Source organism: Anomaloglossus baeobatrachus, chromosome 2, assembly GCF_048569485.1.
Source record: "Anomaloglossus baeobatrachus isolate aAnoBae1 chromosome 2, aAnoBae1.hap1, whole genome shotgun sequence".
Lineage (NCBI taxonomy): Eukaryota > Metazoa > Chordata > Amphibia > Anura > Aromobatidae > Anomaloglossus > Anomaloglossus baeobatrachus.
This window is the reverse complement of record NC_134354.1, coordinates 542177322-542193337: the sequence shown is the minus strand read 5'-3', so window position 1 is coordinate 542193337 and position 16016 is coordinate 542177322. Positions and strand designations below refer to the sequence as shown.

Here is a 16016-nt window from a genome sequence, read left to right as displayed (position 1 = left end):
AAAGGGCGGGAGGTCCCAGCCGGAAACTCTCCTGACCTGCCCGCATGTGCTCAGAAAGGGGTGACGTCACTGGGTCAGAGCGGGAGGTATGAAAGAGTGTGTGCGGATACACCAGTCAAAAAGCCAACGCGTTTCAAAGGATTGTAATACTTCTTCCTCAGGGATGTTTACATCTCCTCAGGTCTAAGGACTACCAATCCGGTTTTACAAATCGCTATCTGGATACTCCAGTCAATACCTCTTTCGAGGGATTTTTTTTTAATTCCAACTAATTTATTAGAAAATAAAGTAGATATATTTTTAATATAACTTAGTTTCTAACGTGGCGTTTGTTTCTACATCAGGTATCCATGCCACTTACATCCGACCCCTTCAACTTAGTGAGCATGGTAGTCTCCAAGTATTAATGCTTTAATAACAACAACAATAGCTTACCCTGGATTCACTGTCTAGAAGACATCGAGAAATGATGGTGTCTAAGAACACCTCGTGAGCAGCAATGATGTGATCCAAGTCCTGCGCTTGTTGTACTTTATTCCACAACTCATCCCAAGAACATTCTAGAACCTAAGGAAACCAAAAGGATAATCACATGTCTATTTAGAAGAAAAAATGCAACCAATAAATAAACCAAATCTGGAGAAAAACAATCATGTACCTCAAATGTGATGTAATACTGCATCTGATGAATGAAATGAACCATTTCTGAAGCCAGGACGTGACACTGATGAAGCACCCCAGAGAGCTCTGTAATGGAAATGAATAATACAAATATGAATAATGGGAAATCGCACAAGTCCTAAAGAGGGCTGATCATTTGTGAGAGAAACTAAGTCATCGCATATAAAAAGAAGACTTTTCTAAACAGGTTTAATTAAGGGCCCAGACTGCTAAAATAAGAGAATAAGAAAGAGAATGTTACATCAGAAGTACCTATTGTTTGAATCAGCTTTTTATGCTAAGTAGATTTTGGAAAAATTGTAGCCAATAATTTTCATATCAAAATCAAAATAAAAAAAAAAAAAAAAAATCAGAAATCTTTCAGTTTCTACATTGACCAATTCAGCTATTCAAGATTTCTACCTTCTGATTTGTTTTTTAGTAGAATTTTTGGAAGTCTAACTATCCTCACAGGCAGGATTATGGTGTCAGGTAAAACCTCTACAGCCAACGTAAGGCTATGTTTACACAGGGCTTTTTTTGGGAATTTTTTTTTCCTGACCAAAACCTGATCTTGTGGCAGGAAATCTCAGTTGAGTCATCTGCGTTTTTCCATGCATTTTTAGAGGCGTTTTTGCTGCAGATTGTTTTTTTTTTCTACAAAATGGGTTGTATCAATGAAAAAACGCAGCAAATCAGCAGCAAAGAATTGACATGCTCATTGTTTAAAAACCTGACCAAAAACGCAGGTATTTGACAAAACAGTCAGGAAAAAAACCTGATGTGTGTGTGTGTGCATGAGATTTCAGAAATCTCAGACTTTGCTGGGACTGTAAAAGCAGCTTTTTATTAACAATGGATTTGCATAAAACCAAGGCAAATCTGCAGCTAAAAAACACAGCAAAAACATACCAAAAAAGCCCTAAAGGCCCCTTTACGCACTGCAACATCGCTAGCGATATCGCTGTAACGTCACCGGTTTTGTGACGCAATAGCGACCTCCCCAGCGACATTGCAGTGTGTGAAACACATCAGCGACCTGGCCCCTGCTGTGAGGATGCTGATCGATACAAATCTTTTTCAGGACCATTTTTTGGTCCTTTGTTTCCCGCTGAGCAGCATGCATCCGTGTGTTTGACACCGTTACAACGACTTCATTAGCAACTTCCCTTTCAAATAGCTGCTTTGACACGTCCCCAATGACTAGCTCGGTCGTTCTGCAGGTCCAGGATCACTAGAAAGTCTCTAAACGCTGCTACGTCGTTGGCCAGGTATGTCTGTTTGACAGCTCACCCGCGACTCACCAGAGACTTTGTAGCGATCCCGGCCAGGTTGGGATCGCTGGTGGGATCGCTAGAAAGTCTCAGTGTGTAAAGGGGCCTCAACACAGGATCCACCATTCACAATTGGTAATGTCACAGATCCCTCTGCTTCCCTTCTCTTCACACTAATCTTTGCACCTGTTTATTAGACACTACAATACAAAAGATAAGGTCTGAGTCAATCTTTCTATATTGAGGCATCTAATCAGCTCGTTAATCAGGGTGAGGGAAAAGGAGCTGTAAGAACTGCAATATACCCACTGTGAACTAGTGTTAACAGACTTCACCCACTCTGCATGGAGCAGACTCATGAGCCCACTTCACAAAGCGACAGCGCACAGCCACCGTACATGCACAGCATTGGTTATTAAAGACCACCAACCAGCAGGATTTTCATATATAAAGTAAAGCCAGTGTTATACTGGCGCTAGGATGCTGAATGTAAACATACCTTTTGTTCGGAGATTGGAGGTTTTACTTCAGAAATATTTGCAAGTTAAATTACAGAAATGTACTGCTATTAGATTGACTAGAAGGTGGCCCGATTCAACGCATCGGGTATTCTAGAATTTACGTATTGTGTAGTTCATGTATGATTTTTGTTATATATATATATATATATATATATATATATAGATGTTGTTGTGTGTAGTTACCAAGTGTTTGTGTAGGGCGCTGTACATGTTCTGGGTGTTGTCTGGGTGTGGCGGGGGGTGAGAGCGGTGTTGTATGTGTGTTGCGTGTGTTGCATTGTTTGTGGAGCGCTGTGTGTCTGTAGCGTTGTGTGTGTGTGTTGTGCGGTTTGTGTGTGTGTGGTGTGTTTTGGGGGGGGGGAGGTATGTTTTGTGCAATGTGTGTGTTGTGCGGTATGTGCGTATATTTGTGTGTGCCGCGGTGTTTGTGTGTTGGGTGTTGTGTGTGTGCAGCGTTGTCTGTGTGTGTGGGTGTCTGTGTAGGGCAGTTGTTTGTGGTTCCCAGTGTGTGTGTGGTGTGTTGTGCAGTGCGCGCGCGTGTGTGTGTGTGTGTGTGTGTGTGTGTGTGTGTGTGTGTGTGTGTGTGTGTGTGTGTGTGTGTGTTGGGGGGAGGTGTGCACTTCCCATCGTGCTCCATCCCCCATGCAGCGCACTCCCCATCGTGCTCCATCCCCCATGCAGCGCACTCCCCATCGTGCTCCATCCCCTATGCTGCGCACCCCCCATCGTGCTCCATCTCCCATGCTGCGCACTCCCAAACGTGCTCCATCCGCCATGCTGCGCACTCCCAAACGTGCTCCATCCACCATGCTGCGCACTCCCAAACGTGCTCCATCCGCCATACTCCGCACTCCCCATCGTGCTCCATCCCCCATGCTGTGCACTCCCAAACGTGCTCCATCCGCCATACTCCGCACTCCCTATCGTGCTCCATCTCCCATGCTGTGCACTCCCAAACATGCTCCATCCGCCATGCTGCGCACTCGCAAACGTGCTCCATCCACCATGCTGCGCACTCGCAAACGTGCTCCATCCGCCATGCTGCGCACTCCCAAACGTGCTCCATCCGCCATACTCCGCACTCCCCATCGTGCTCCATCCCCTATGCTGCGCACCCCCCATCGTGCTCCATCTCCCATGCTGCGCACTCCCAAACATGCTCCATCCGCCATGCTGCGCACTCCCAAACGTGCTCCATCCGCCATGCTGCGCACTCCCAAACGTGCTCCATCCGCCATGCTGCGCACTCCCAAACGTGGTCCATCCGCCATGATGCGCACTCCCAAACGTGGTCCATCCGCCATGATGCGCACTCCCAAACGTGCTCCATCCGCCATACTCCGCACTCCCCATCGTGCTGCATCCCCCATGCTGCGCGCTCCCAAACGTGCTCCATCCGCCATGCTGCGCACTCCCAAACGTGCTCCATCCGCCATGCTGCGCACTCCCAAACGTGCTCCATCCGCCATGCTGCGCACTCCCAAACGTGCTCCATCCGCCATGCTGCGCACTCCCAAACGTGGTCCATCCGCCATGCTGCGCACTCCCAAACGTGGTCCATCCGCCATGCTGCGCACTCCCAAATGTGGTCCATCCGCCATGCTGCGCACTCCCAAACGTGCTCCATCCGCCATGCTGCGCACTCCCAAACGTGCTCCATCCGCCATGCTGCGCACTCCCAAACGTGCTCCATCCCCCATGCTGCGCACCCCCCCCATCGTGCTCCATCCCCCATGCTGCACCAGCCTCTCTCCTCCCAGCATCAGCCTCTCTGTCCCCAGCATCAGCCTCTCTGTCCCCAGCATCAGCCTCTCTGTCCCCAGCATCAGCCTCTCTGTCCCCAGCATCAGCCTCTCTCCTCCTAGCATCAGCCTTTTCTGTCCCCAGCATCAGCCTCTCTCCTCCCAGCATCAGCCTTTTTTGTCCCTAGCATCAGCCTCTCTCCTCCCAGCATCAGCCTCTCTCCTCCCAGCATCAGCCTCTCTCCTCCCAGCATCAGCCTCTCTCCTCCCAGCATCAGCCTCTCTCCTCCCAGCCTACCCCAGCCTCAGCCTCCCCCAGCATCAGCATCAGCCTCTCTCCTCCCAGCATCAGCCTTTTCTGTCCCCAGCATCAGCCTCTCTCCTCCCAGCCTACCCCAGCCTCAGCATCAGCCTCTCTCCTCCCAGCCTACCCCAGCCTCAGCCTCCCCCAGCCTCAGCCTCCTCCAGCATCAGCCTCTCTCCTCCCAGCATCAGCCTCTCTCTTCCCAGCATCAGCCTCTCTTCTCCCAGCCTACCCCAGCCTCAGCCTCCCCCAGCATCAGCCTCTCTCCTCCCAGCATCAGCCTTTTCGGTCCCCAGCATCAGCCTCTCTCCTCCCAGCCTACCCCAGCCTCAGCCTCCCTTCTCTCAGCCTCCCCATCCCAGCCTTCCCCAGGATCAGCCTCTCTCCTCCCAGCCTCCTCCAGCACGCCGTGCTCCTCTGCCGACACTCACAGATCCGATCGCATACACTCACACACACCCGATCGCATACACTCACACACACCCGATCGCATACACTCACACACACCCGATCGCATACACGCACACACACACATTGACGATATTACACATACGCGCTCATACTCACAACATCCGGAGATACCACATGCTTCTGGCCATGTGATCCTCCGGCAGGTCCTGGAAGCTCACAGCACAGTATCGCCGCCGAGAAGCAAGCGATATCCCAGGATGTTGTGAGTGTGTGGATGCGATGTGATGTGTGTGTGAGTGTGATCTGATGTGTGTGTGTGTGTATGTGTGTGCATGTTCCGCCGCTGCAGGACCTTGATGCGCTGGTAACTATGCTACCATGGTTACCAGCGCATCTCGTCCCCCGCTCGCACGGGAGCCCACACCAGCATACGCCAGCCAGCCCCAGCAATGCGAGGGTATGTGTCGGCTGGTTTGGCGGCGTACGCTGATGTGGGCTACCAGGGGTACAGTACTCACCTGGTAGTCGTGGCTCCGTGACCGTGTCGGTTCGGGGAATGCGTGGGGGGGTGGGGCCAGAGCTGGCAAGCATTGCGTGAGGGGGGCGGGGCGTGGCAGAGTTGCCAATGCCTGCAGGGTGCCGGGGCGAGAGGCCAATCTGTGGGGGGGGGGGCAGCCTGGGCGAGCGGCCTATCCGTGCGGGGGGGCGGGGCCATGGCGAGCCCAGCGGCCAATCAGCTTTGTGTCACCGTAAGGACACAATTTTGGAGCAAGACAGACAGACAGACAGACAGACAGAATAAGGCAATTATATATATAGATAGGTGCTACAGAATATCTAATAGGTGGGTTGGGTTTTGCTATATATTCCCACCCCTGTCTGCCTGGTCTTGGTAAATGTTAGACTGTATGGGCTGCATTTCGAACACGCCCCTATCAAGAGACAGAAATGACTCATACCCGGAAGGAGGCCATACAGTTTAGCATCTACGAAGGCCAGGAAAGCAAACAGGAGCAGGAATAGAGAGCAAAACCAGACGCACATATTCCTGCCCCTGTCGCACCTGCCAATCAAATAGCAGTACGTTGCTGGAACGTGACTTGCATATACAGTGGGGGAAAAGTATTTAGTCCGCCACTAATTATGCAAGTTCTCCCACTTAACAAGATGAGAGAGGCCTGTAATTGACATCATAGGTAGACCACAACTATGAGAGACAAAATGAGAAAACAAATTAAGAAAATCACCCTGTCTGATTTGGTAAGATTATTTTTTGCAAATTATGGTGGAGCATAAATATTTATTTAGTCACCTAAAAACACACAAGATTTCTGGCGCCCACAGACCTATAACTTCTTTTCTAAGAGGCTCCTCTGTCCTCCACTCATTACCTGTAATAATGTCACCTGTTTGAACTTATCAGTATTAAAGACACCTGCCCACAACCCCAAACAGTCACACGCCAGACTCCACAATGGTGAAGATCAAAGAGCTGTTGAAGGACACCAGAACCTAAATTTTTGCCCTGCAGAAGGCTGGGAAGACTGAATCTTCAATAGACAAGCAGCTTGGTGTGATGAAATCAACTGTGGGAGCAATAATAAGAAAATGGAAGACATACAAGATCACTGATAATCTCCCTCGATCTGTGGCTCCACGCAAGATCTCACCCGTGGGGTCAAAATGACCACAAGAACGGTAAGCAAAAATCCCAGAAACACATGGGGTGACCTAGTGAATGACCTGCACAGAGCTGGGACTACCGTAACAAACGCTACTATCAGTAACACACTACGCCGCCAGGGATTCAGATCCTGCAGTGCCAGATGAAAGCCAAGTGGAACTGTTTGGTAGAAACACAACACGTCGTGTTTCGAGGAGACAGAATGATGAGCTGCATCCAAAGAAAACCATACCTACTGTGAAATGTGGGGGTGGCAACATCATGCTTTGGGGTTGTTTATCTGCAAAAGGACCAGGACGAATGATCCGTGTACATGAAAGAATGAATGGGGGCCATGTATCGTGAGATTTTGAGTGCAAACCTCCTTCCATCAGCAAGGGCATTGACGATGAAACGTGGCTGGGTCTTTCAGCATAATAATTATCCCAAGCACACAGCCAGGGCAATGAAGGAGTGGCTTGGTAAGAAGCATATGAAGGTCCTGGAGTGGCCGTGGCCTAGCCAGTCTCCAGATCTCAACCCCATAGAAATCCTTTGGAGTTGAAAGTGCTTTTTGCCCAGTGACAGACCCAAAACATCACTGCTCTAGAGGAGATCTGCATGGCGGAATGGGCCAACATACCACCAACAGTGTGTGCCAACCTTATGATGACTTACAGAAAACGTTTCACCTCTGTCATTGCCAACAAAGGATGTATAACAAAATATTGAGATGAAGTTTTGTTATTGACCAAATACTTATTTTTCACCATAGTTTGCAAAAATAATCTTGCCAAATCAGAGAAGGTGATTTTCTGCATGTTTTCTCACTTTGTCTCTCATAGTTGTGGTCTACCAACGATGACAATTACAGGCCTCTGTCATCTATTTAAGTGGGAGAACTTGCACAATTGGTGGCTGACTAAATACTTTTTTTCCCGCACTGTATTTCAGAAATAAAACATCCAATCTCAGAATAAAAGATATGCTTACATTTAGCATCCTAGGGCCAGTATAGCACTGGCTTTACTTTATATATAAAAATCCTGATGGTTGGTTGTCTTTAAGTAACTAAAGAATTAGGAGTTGATCTGCTCCTGCCAGTCTGCAGACTCAGCGGCTCTAATGAAGTACTCTGTATTTACAATTAAGCATAATACAGTCTAAACTAGATAAAATGTTACAAAAATTTGGAAAATTTCTCCTTTTTCGCACTGTGAATTTTTTTTCCCCTTAAAACAAAATAGTAATAATGCACAAAATAGTTAGTAAGCAACAATTATCACATATCTATCTTATGTCCCCAAATTCTACCAAAGACACCCACCCGTATGCTATTTGTGGTCAGAAACCAATGTCTGAACACATGACATGGCTGGGAAGGGAAGAAATGGAGCAAATCCTTTAAATGGACTCTGTCACATGGTCTTTACTACCTCATCTGATAGCTGCAGAATTTTGGGAAAGAGATCCTGATTACAGCGATGTGTCACTTAGTTTACTGGGTGAAGCGGTTGTGATACACTTCGTTTTCTCTACTGTCGATATAGCAAAGCTCAAAAAGCTGACCACACCCACACCATTATGTACACTGTTTATTGACATTAAGATGCTAATCAGTGCTGAGGGCATGGTTGGAACAGGAGGCATGCAGCAACTAATCTAGCAGTGAATCTCCTGCTAATAAAACCCTGATTATATTGAAACTACACCACACAGCCTAATAAATGGCACATTGCTGGAATCAGAGTCTCAGCACCTATGTCATGCTGTTCTCAGATTACATAGCAAAAACCTTCTAATAGATTCCCTTCTTAGGGATTAAGATGTCACTCATTAAGCAAGTAATCTGTGTAACAATTGGTTAGGGATGTCTTCGAATTAAATCAGAAATCATTTTCAAATTTATAAGCAAAAAAAAAAGGTTCAGTGACAGGCTGACCAGAAGTAAAAGGTACTACAAAATTGAAAATATGACAAGTATTTACTGAAAGGACATATCAGTATACAAGATTATAAAATATGCTGATTCACATGAGCATACTACATTTTTCTTAAAAAAAAAAACAAACTCAAAATAAATAATTATACGGAATGTGTGATTTATCATTTACGCTTAGACTGATGTTATTGTCTGAAATGAAAAGGAAAAAACCCAACTAAATATATAATCAGACACCAGTGTAAAGATGCTAACACACCTGGCATACTTTTCAGCAATTTTGCATTGCACATATGCCCTTTCCAAATGTCCGTCAGGATGTATTCCATTCTCTTTGCACGCCATAGAAAGTTGAACACACGAAGATAATGACTCATGCACTCTCTGGTAAATACCTTAATTTAATGATAAAAACAGGAATAATTACCAGTTTGCCAGTCAGACGAGTTATTAAATAATATTTACAAAGAGGAAGAAAAAGAGAAAAAGTTATAAAATCCAGAATGGCTACAACATTTTAAATATGGGACTCTAGAGATTATAGCAGCAATTAATACAAGTTATTGGCCTAGAGCTACACAGCCAGAAAAATATATAACTTGTAGAACGTGGAGAAGTGTGTTAAAAAAACACTGTATATACAAACAAGTCAGCCCCAAAACATAATGTCTAATGTACTTTTAAAATTACCAAAATGTCCACTGTCGTATAAAGACCTCCATTAGGGTCCCACGACTATAAGTGACAGCTGAGAGTAGCCACGGCCGTCCGTTTATTAGAAGGCGTACTAAGTATTAGATAGGACATTTGCACGGAAATATGTGGTAAACTTTAGGTTTTGATAACTAGTGATAAGCGAGCACTACCATTCTCGGGTGATCGGTACTCGTAACCAACTGTTGGATGCTCGGATGGACACAACTTGAGTACACAAGTAGAATGGAAGTCAATGGGCAAGTCAAGCATTTTCCCAGAAGATTTCCTGGGAAAATGCTTTAGCTTCTTAGTGATTTCCATTATATTCGGGTAATCAAGTCGAGAGCATCCAAATGCTCGTTAAGAGTAGAGAGCACCCGAGATTGGTAGTGCTCACTCATCACCAGTGATAACCAGTGACTGGTGGAGGTTCTAGGGACCTTGCCCATGGTGATCAGCTGATCATTACAGATCTGTTAAAGGCTCACACAAAAATTGGATAGCTGTGGTCAAATGATCGCACTGTCAACAGCTATCTCTCCTGTTTCCCAATGCACAGGAAATCTTGGCTTGGTTGAGTGTTCCTGTATGCTCTACTCCTTTGGCAGCGGGTTTTCTCCTGAAGAATTAAAGTATTGGCTGTTGGAAATCCAACACACCCATCCTTCTCTCCTCTGACATCATCTGTCGGAGGAGAGTCAGTAGGCCGATATGCTAGGTAGGCCGCTTTCACATTGCATTTTTGCCTATTATCACTGGTCCCATCAGTAGTGCAAGACAGAGCACACACCACCGGAGTCTGCTCCATTATAGTCAATGAGCCATTGACGTCGGTGTATGCTTCCGCAACACGTTTTGCGTGGTGGGGAAAGGGGTGGATGCCCCGATGGGACCAGTGAACGTAGGTAAAAATGCAATGTGAAAGCGGCCTTATACTGTTGGCCAATCCCAAACGATAACGCAGTGTTCAGCTGATTTTTGCAGTATATGTAAGGGGGCTTTTAAGAAAAGTTATCGATCTTGATAACGATCAAATTTAAAAACTATGAAGTATCTAAAACTGTTTAGGAGGAGGAGGTTTAAAGAAAATTACTCTTTTGGTTTTTGGAAATCCCTCTAATATTATACATTTATCCATCTACTAAGAAATACATACTACAGTCACAAATATACACAATTTATATCACCACAGAAACCCAGCAGACTCTCTATAAAAGTACATACAAATTAGATCAGACCTCAGTACAAACATTCTCAAGTAAAAAAGATACCACTTGCTCCCTGAACAAAGCGATATAATGCGTTCATTAAGGAAAATACCCATTCTATGTGATAAAACGCTTTTGAACAATAAACCAGCTATTTTCTAATCAAATCTAATGAATCCTTCATCATATTTTATTTTAAATAGTACAAATATGATAGTACTTAAATACATTTTACAGTGCCTGGCAAATTATTTCAAATTAGTTGATAGTCTATGAATAATGGAACACAATGAATGAACTATTTCATTAAGGACATGCTTAAATCTGAAAGGGAACAAATGAATTATTAAATATATAAGAAATGGTTTAAATAAAAGGCATTGATCTGCAGATTACAAATTTAGAAATATAGTCAGATTGTAACTGGAGTACTCACAGATGCCAAGTGATGGCTTTAATCAGCCGTTCATATTATTGTACATAGGAAAAAATACCAAGCCAAAGAAAGAAAATTCTCTGTATGTAACATCTTGTGTAAATATTCCTAAAATATTGTGAATCTACTCATCTGGACTATTCAAGCCTTCTACTGTCCCCCCCCCCCCCCACGTTATCTCCATTATCTATCGGGAATATTGGGAATTAGCCATGACCACCACAAAGTAAGAGATGTTACATTCTGTAGTATTCACAACTTGGGACCCAATGATTCCATCCAATCGCTTCTCGTAGGCCAAGTTCACAAGAGCGGATGAAAAATCAGTAGCATTTTGTCCAGTGGGGTGGTTGGATGGGATAGAATATTTTTCTATTGAGTCCATTTTCAATATCAAGAAGAAAAAAAATATACATTTAAGGTAAAATACACCTTCCTATGTAATCTTCCTAATGGATCCATTAAAAACAGGTGGATTTATTTATTTTTTTTGCGCACCCATTGAAATCTAGGGCATAGTCTCATCAAAAAGACAATGAGACTAGCACATGCTGGCCAGGTCATGTGGAAACATGTTCATGTGTATTCCCACATTTATTAAAAAAGTAACAATTTATTTTGAAATTATTTTGTCCAGCATAGAAAATTATTAAACTTCACAAATCACTTTATTAGGAGATGGAATTGGCTTCCAAACCCCTGTTTGTTCCCAGTTTATTTACCTGCCTTTATCTACAATATTAGAATGTACTGAATTTAGAGTACAGATGATGGCAGTGAAAGGCTCACACGTGTCTCTTTCTCTGAGTGTTTTGCGATCACAATAATCTCATGCTGCAGTTATCCCCAGAGACTGACGCCAGAGGGTTGAGCTGACATTTCATTAGCATCGTCTGTACAGCTAAACAGTAAGTTCTGATATAGGCAGGCAAATAAACTGGGGAAAAGGAGGGTTTAGAAATCAACTTACATGCTGTATTATTTATTTTTTTTGTTACAGGAATGAAGACAAATTCCCTAATTAAGTGATTTGCAAAGTTTCATAACAGTCTGTGCTGGACAAAGTTATTGCTATTGTTTTCTACTAAGTGATGTCCATACATATGATTGTCATGACTGATACACAGTACACGGTGTTAGAAACAGAAGGAATGCAAGTGTTTACTAACACGGCATGTTAGGAGAGCGAAACAAGCACTTACTCCAAAGCCTACGCCGAGATGTAGCCCTTGTAAGGCCCGTTTCACACATCCGGTATTTCGCTGGATTGCTGGATCCGGCACACTCCAGTACAGTGTAATACAGTACAATGGCATCGCGGCAAGCTCCGGTCACATGCTGTCACGTGACCGGAGCATCTGATCAGAGCTTGCCGCAATGCCATTGTAATGTATTACACTGTACTGGCGTGTGTCGGTTCCGGCAATCTGGCGAAATGCCGGATGTTTGAAACGGGCCTAAGCAGATAGATGTTTTTTTATAAGGTTTTTTTTTTATCTATTATTATTAACTTACTGTGGCAATTGGTCCGTCCACGTGATAATCTAAGCTAAAAACATCCCATCCAGTGTCTCCAGGAGAAACCTAAAATGGAATAACATAAGACCTGCTTTATAAATGTGGTTATGGGATCCTTCATTTAGATAAATAAAACAGATCATACAATAATACAAACAATAATAATATAACAATAGTACATTGGAGAATCCGCTATGCACACAGAATAAAACACCTCAAGGCTATGTTCACACATTGCGTCTTTTGCATAGTTTTTTCATTGGTTTTATACAAATAAAAATAGCTTCTTTTTACAGTACCCATACAGGTACTGCTGCGTCTTTGAATGAAGAAGCATATTAATTCTTTCAGCGTTTTTGCTGCTTTTTCACCAAGGAGAGTGAAAACACGCAGCTGCATTAATTGCCGCTTGTGATGAATGAAACTAACTTTATTTAAACATGTACTGTAGACAAATGACACCAAAAACACAGCAAAAAATGCAGCTTTTTTCTTGCCGAGAGATCAGGTTTTGCTATGCTACAGCAAAAAACGCAACGTGTGAACATAGTCCAATACTGCATTTTTCACAAGTTTAATCCATTTCACGCAGAGCACATCTTTCACTAGTTAGCAGTCCTCCAGAATATTAGTGGAGCACCTAAAAGCCGGATAGGAAGAGAATAAAAGTTGGCGGAGCACAAATGATATGGTATAGGAAATAAAAGCAAGCTGAAAACGATGGAGATCTATGCAGAGTATGAATGCATAAAACATTAATTAGAAAAGTGAACAGACGTCAGTATTTTACATCCGTTCAATTATTCAGAGCGGATCAATTCCTGCCATCAAGTAACACATGAAATTATAAAAATGCTAGACGGCAAAAATATTCAAAAAGCAAGGCTTTTATAAAATGCGTTTTTTTGTGTCACACAAAGCACCTTTTTCTGCTTTTAATTCCACCAAACCAGGATTTTTAGAAGAAAAAAAAAATATTTCCATAAAGCTCTGAACTGGAGTGGCCAATTAGATGCGAGGAAAGAACATTTCAGACACAAAAATATAAAAAAATAAAAAAAATGTTTGACAAAGACTTGGTATAAACAATATGCACTATTAGCACAGGGGGGGAAACGGATTGGTCTTGTGACATATTTCAATCTTCTTTTTTGTTAAAGGCCCGCCTGAGTTATTAGCTTGCAGGCACTCTCAATAACAAGAGAGTTTTATTTTAAAGAGGAGGCCTTGATTCTTATTTTGATTTTTACAGTGCGGATGAATGCAATAAATAATGTCTTCTTATTTCTCGTAAATGGCCCTATTTGAATCATCAAAAGAAAATTGAGGTTATTATGTGCTCTGTCTAGCAGCACTTTAGTTGCCAGCTCTAAGGATGTTTGTTTATTACTTTATATTGGCAAGGGAGGTACTGCTGAATTAAACACTAGAAATGTTTTAGGATGCAGGCATTTGTATGCAATTGCCAAGGTATTAGTCTGGTGCATTTCCACACATTAAAATACAAGAAAATTACCTTTAATACATGGGTATTCTGCATGACATACAGCCAATTATGCACCAAAACATCCTGTTTCTGTTAGTTTAATAAGTACTCACTTTACCGCAAGTTTAGAACTAATCAATCCCCCATCCCAGAGCGGTAAATCAGTGATATACATGTACAATGTATCCTACAAATTCAATAATGCTGTGCTATAGATAATGTACATTAGATGCTTGAGAAACCAAGGGGCTTCACTGACGGAAACAATTACATTTTTAGAAACAAAAAACAAACTTTCCTCACAAGTCCATGAAATTATTTAAAGGTTCTGCTCAATCAAAAAAGTGCATTTACTAAAATCAAGAAATCCGCAGTAAACGGAAGTTCTTCAGCTCTCCTCTTCGATCAAATCTGGGACTACCAGCCATCCTGTGTGGTCACCCAGCTTTCCTGAAGTCATGAAACGCAAGATAACCTAGTTGTGGAGTGAACGGGACTGACCGGTGCCTTGCTGCATAACTTATCTAGAATCTGACAAACTACAACATCTACATGGAGGTTATAGGTTCTCCCTGTGTTGGCGTGGGTAGTCCCCAAGTATTTTGGTTCTTCCAACGCTCAAAAGCACATAGGCACTGATTCATTAAGCCTGGCTTTGTATATGTCGGTCTTAAAGGGAACCTGTCACCACTTTTTTGGCGTATAAGCTGCGGCCACAACCACCAGGCTCTTATATACAGCATTCTAACATGCTGTATATAAGAGCCCAGGCCAGGGGTATAACAAAAAAAAACACTTTATAATACTTACCTGACGGTCGTGCGGTGGGCCATATGGGTGTCTCCGTTCTCCGGTGCCGGCACCACCTCTTTCGGCCATCTTCGTCCTCTTTCTGAAGCCTGGGTGCATGACGCGGCTACGTCATACACACTCGCCGGTCCTGCGCAGGCACACTACAATACTTTCATCTGCCCTGCTCAGGGAAGATCAAAGTGCGCCTGCTCAGGACCTGAATGCTGGCGAGCGTGGATGACGTTTGACCCGTCATGCACCGCAGCTAGACAAGGAGAACAAAGATGGCCAAAAGAGGCAGCGCCGGGACCGGACAACGGAGACGTCCATTAGGCCCACCGCACGACCGTCAGGTAAGCATTATAAAGTGTTTTATATGTTATACCCCCGGCCTGGGCTCTTATATACAGCATGTTAGAATGCTGTATATAAGAGCCCAGTGGTGGTGGCCACAGCTTATAGGCTGAAAAAGTGGTGACAGGTTCCCTTTAATAAATAGTATACACTAAAAAGTAAAAATAAAAAGTACACTAAAAATAAAAAGTACATGGCACTTCTGTGGGTGGTGCAATAGTAGGATCCAGTCTAGTATACAGTGTAGAAAATAACTTGGCATTCAGGAGAGATGAAAAATAATTTTGATAATTTACAGGAGGAAATCCAAACCGTACCAGAACAGACGTTTTGGTCTTATATGGACCTTCATCAGTGTTGCGGTAGCCACCACTGTAATGAACGAGCGTTCACTCAGTGTTGGATACCACGAGGCTCACACAGTGCTGGTTCTCTCAGAGACTCTCCTCTACTGTTACTAATGGCACAGAAACCGAAAAAAATTAGATGAAGTCTGAGTTGGCATACATGCACCTTATAAGCGCATGTTCACACTGGCCATAAGATAAAGAAATCCCAAGATGAGAATAATATGGATGTAGACCCTGCTGTAACTAAATAAAAGCATAGTGCATATAAGAAACAAAGGGTGCTTTTAAACACTATTTTTGATCAAAAAAAGCGTAAAACCATCCAACCGCGACAAGATGTACCCAAATCGGGATAGGTTAGGTACGATCCCTATTTGGGTACACCTTGTCGCAGTTTGATAAAGATCACTAATAAAGGTCCATTTAGGACAGAAACGTCTGTGCTGGTACCATTTCGGTTTTCTCCAATAAATTATCAAAATTATGTTTCACTTCACCCGAGTACCAAATCATGGTCTTAATAAATGGTGCATGGAGCATGGTGGAGTAAGTAGTGCACAACACATAAAGAATCAGGAGCATCTTACAAGTGGCTTGAGCTTCTTTGTGCCTTGCCAGAAACCTTACTGCAGTCTGAGCCTGGAGTAAGATTTCTGGTG

At 43.7% G+C, this 16016-nt stretch overlaps 1 protein-coding gene across 1 annotated transcript in view; it reads right to left on the bottom strand.

Annotated features, from left to right (window-relative positions):
• TUBGCP3 (tubulin gamma complex component 3) overlaps positions 1-16016 on the bottom strand; it is a 212985-nt gene that overhangs the window by 36436 nt on the left and 160533 nt on the right. The window contains exons 16-19 of the mRNA XM_075336660.1: positions 12373-12441; positions 8777-8912; positions 659-747; positions 436-567 (exon numbers count right to left, since the gene is read on the bottom strand). Of these exons, the coding sequence (XP_075192775.1) occupies positions 436-567; positions 659-747; positions 8777-8912; positions 12373-12441 (426 nt within the window). The remainder of the gene's footprint in view (positions 1-435; positions 568-658; positions 748-8776; positions 8913-12372; positions 12442-16016) is intronic.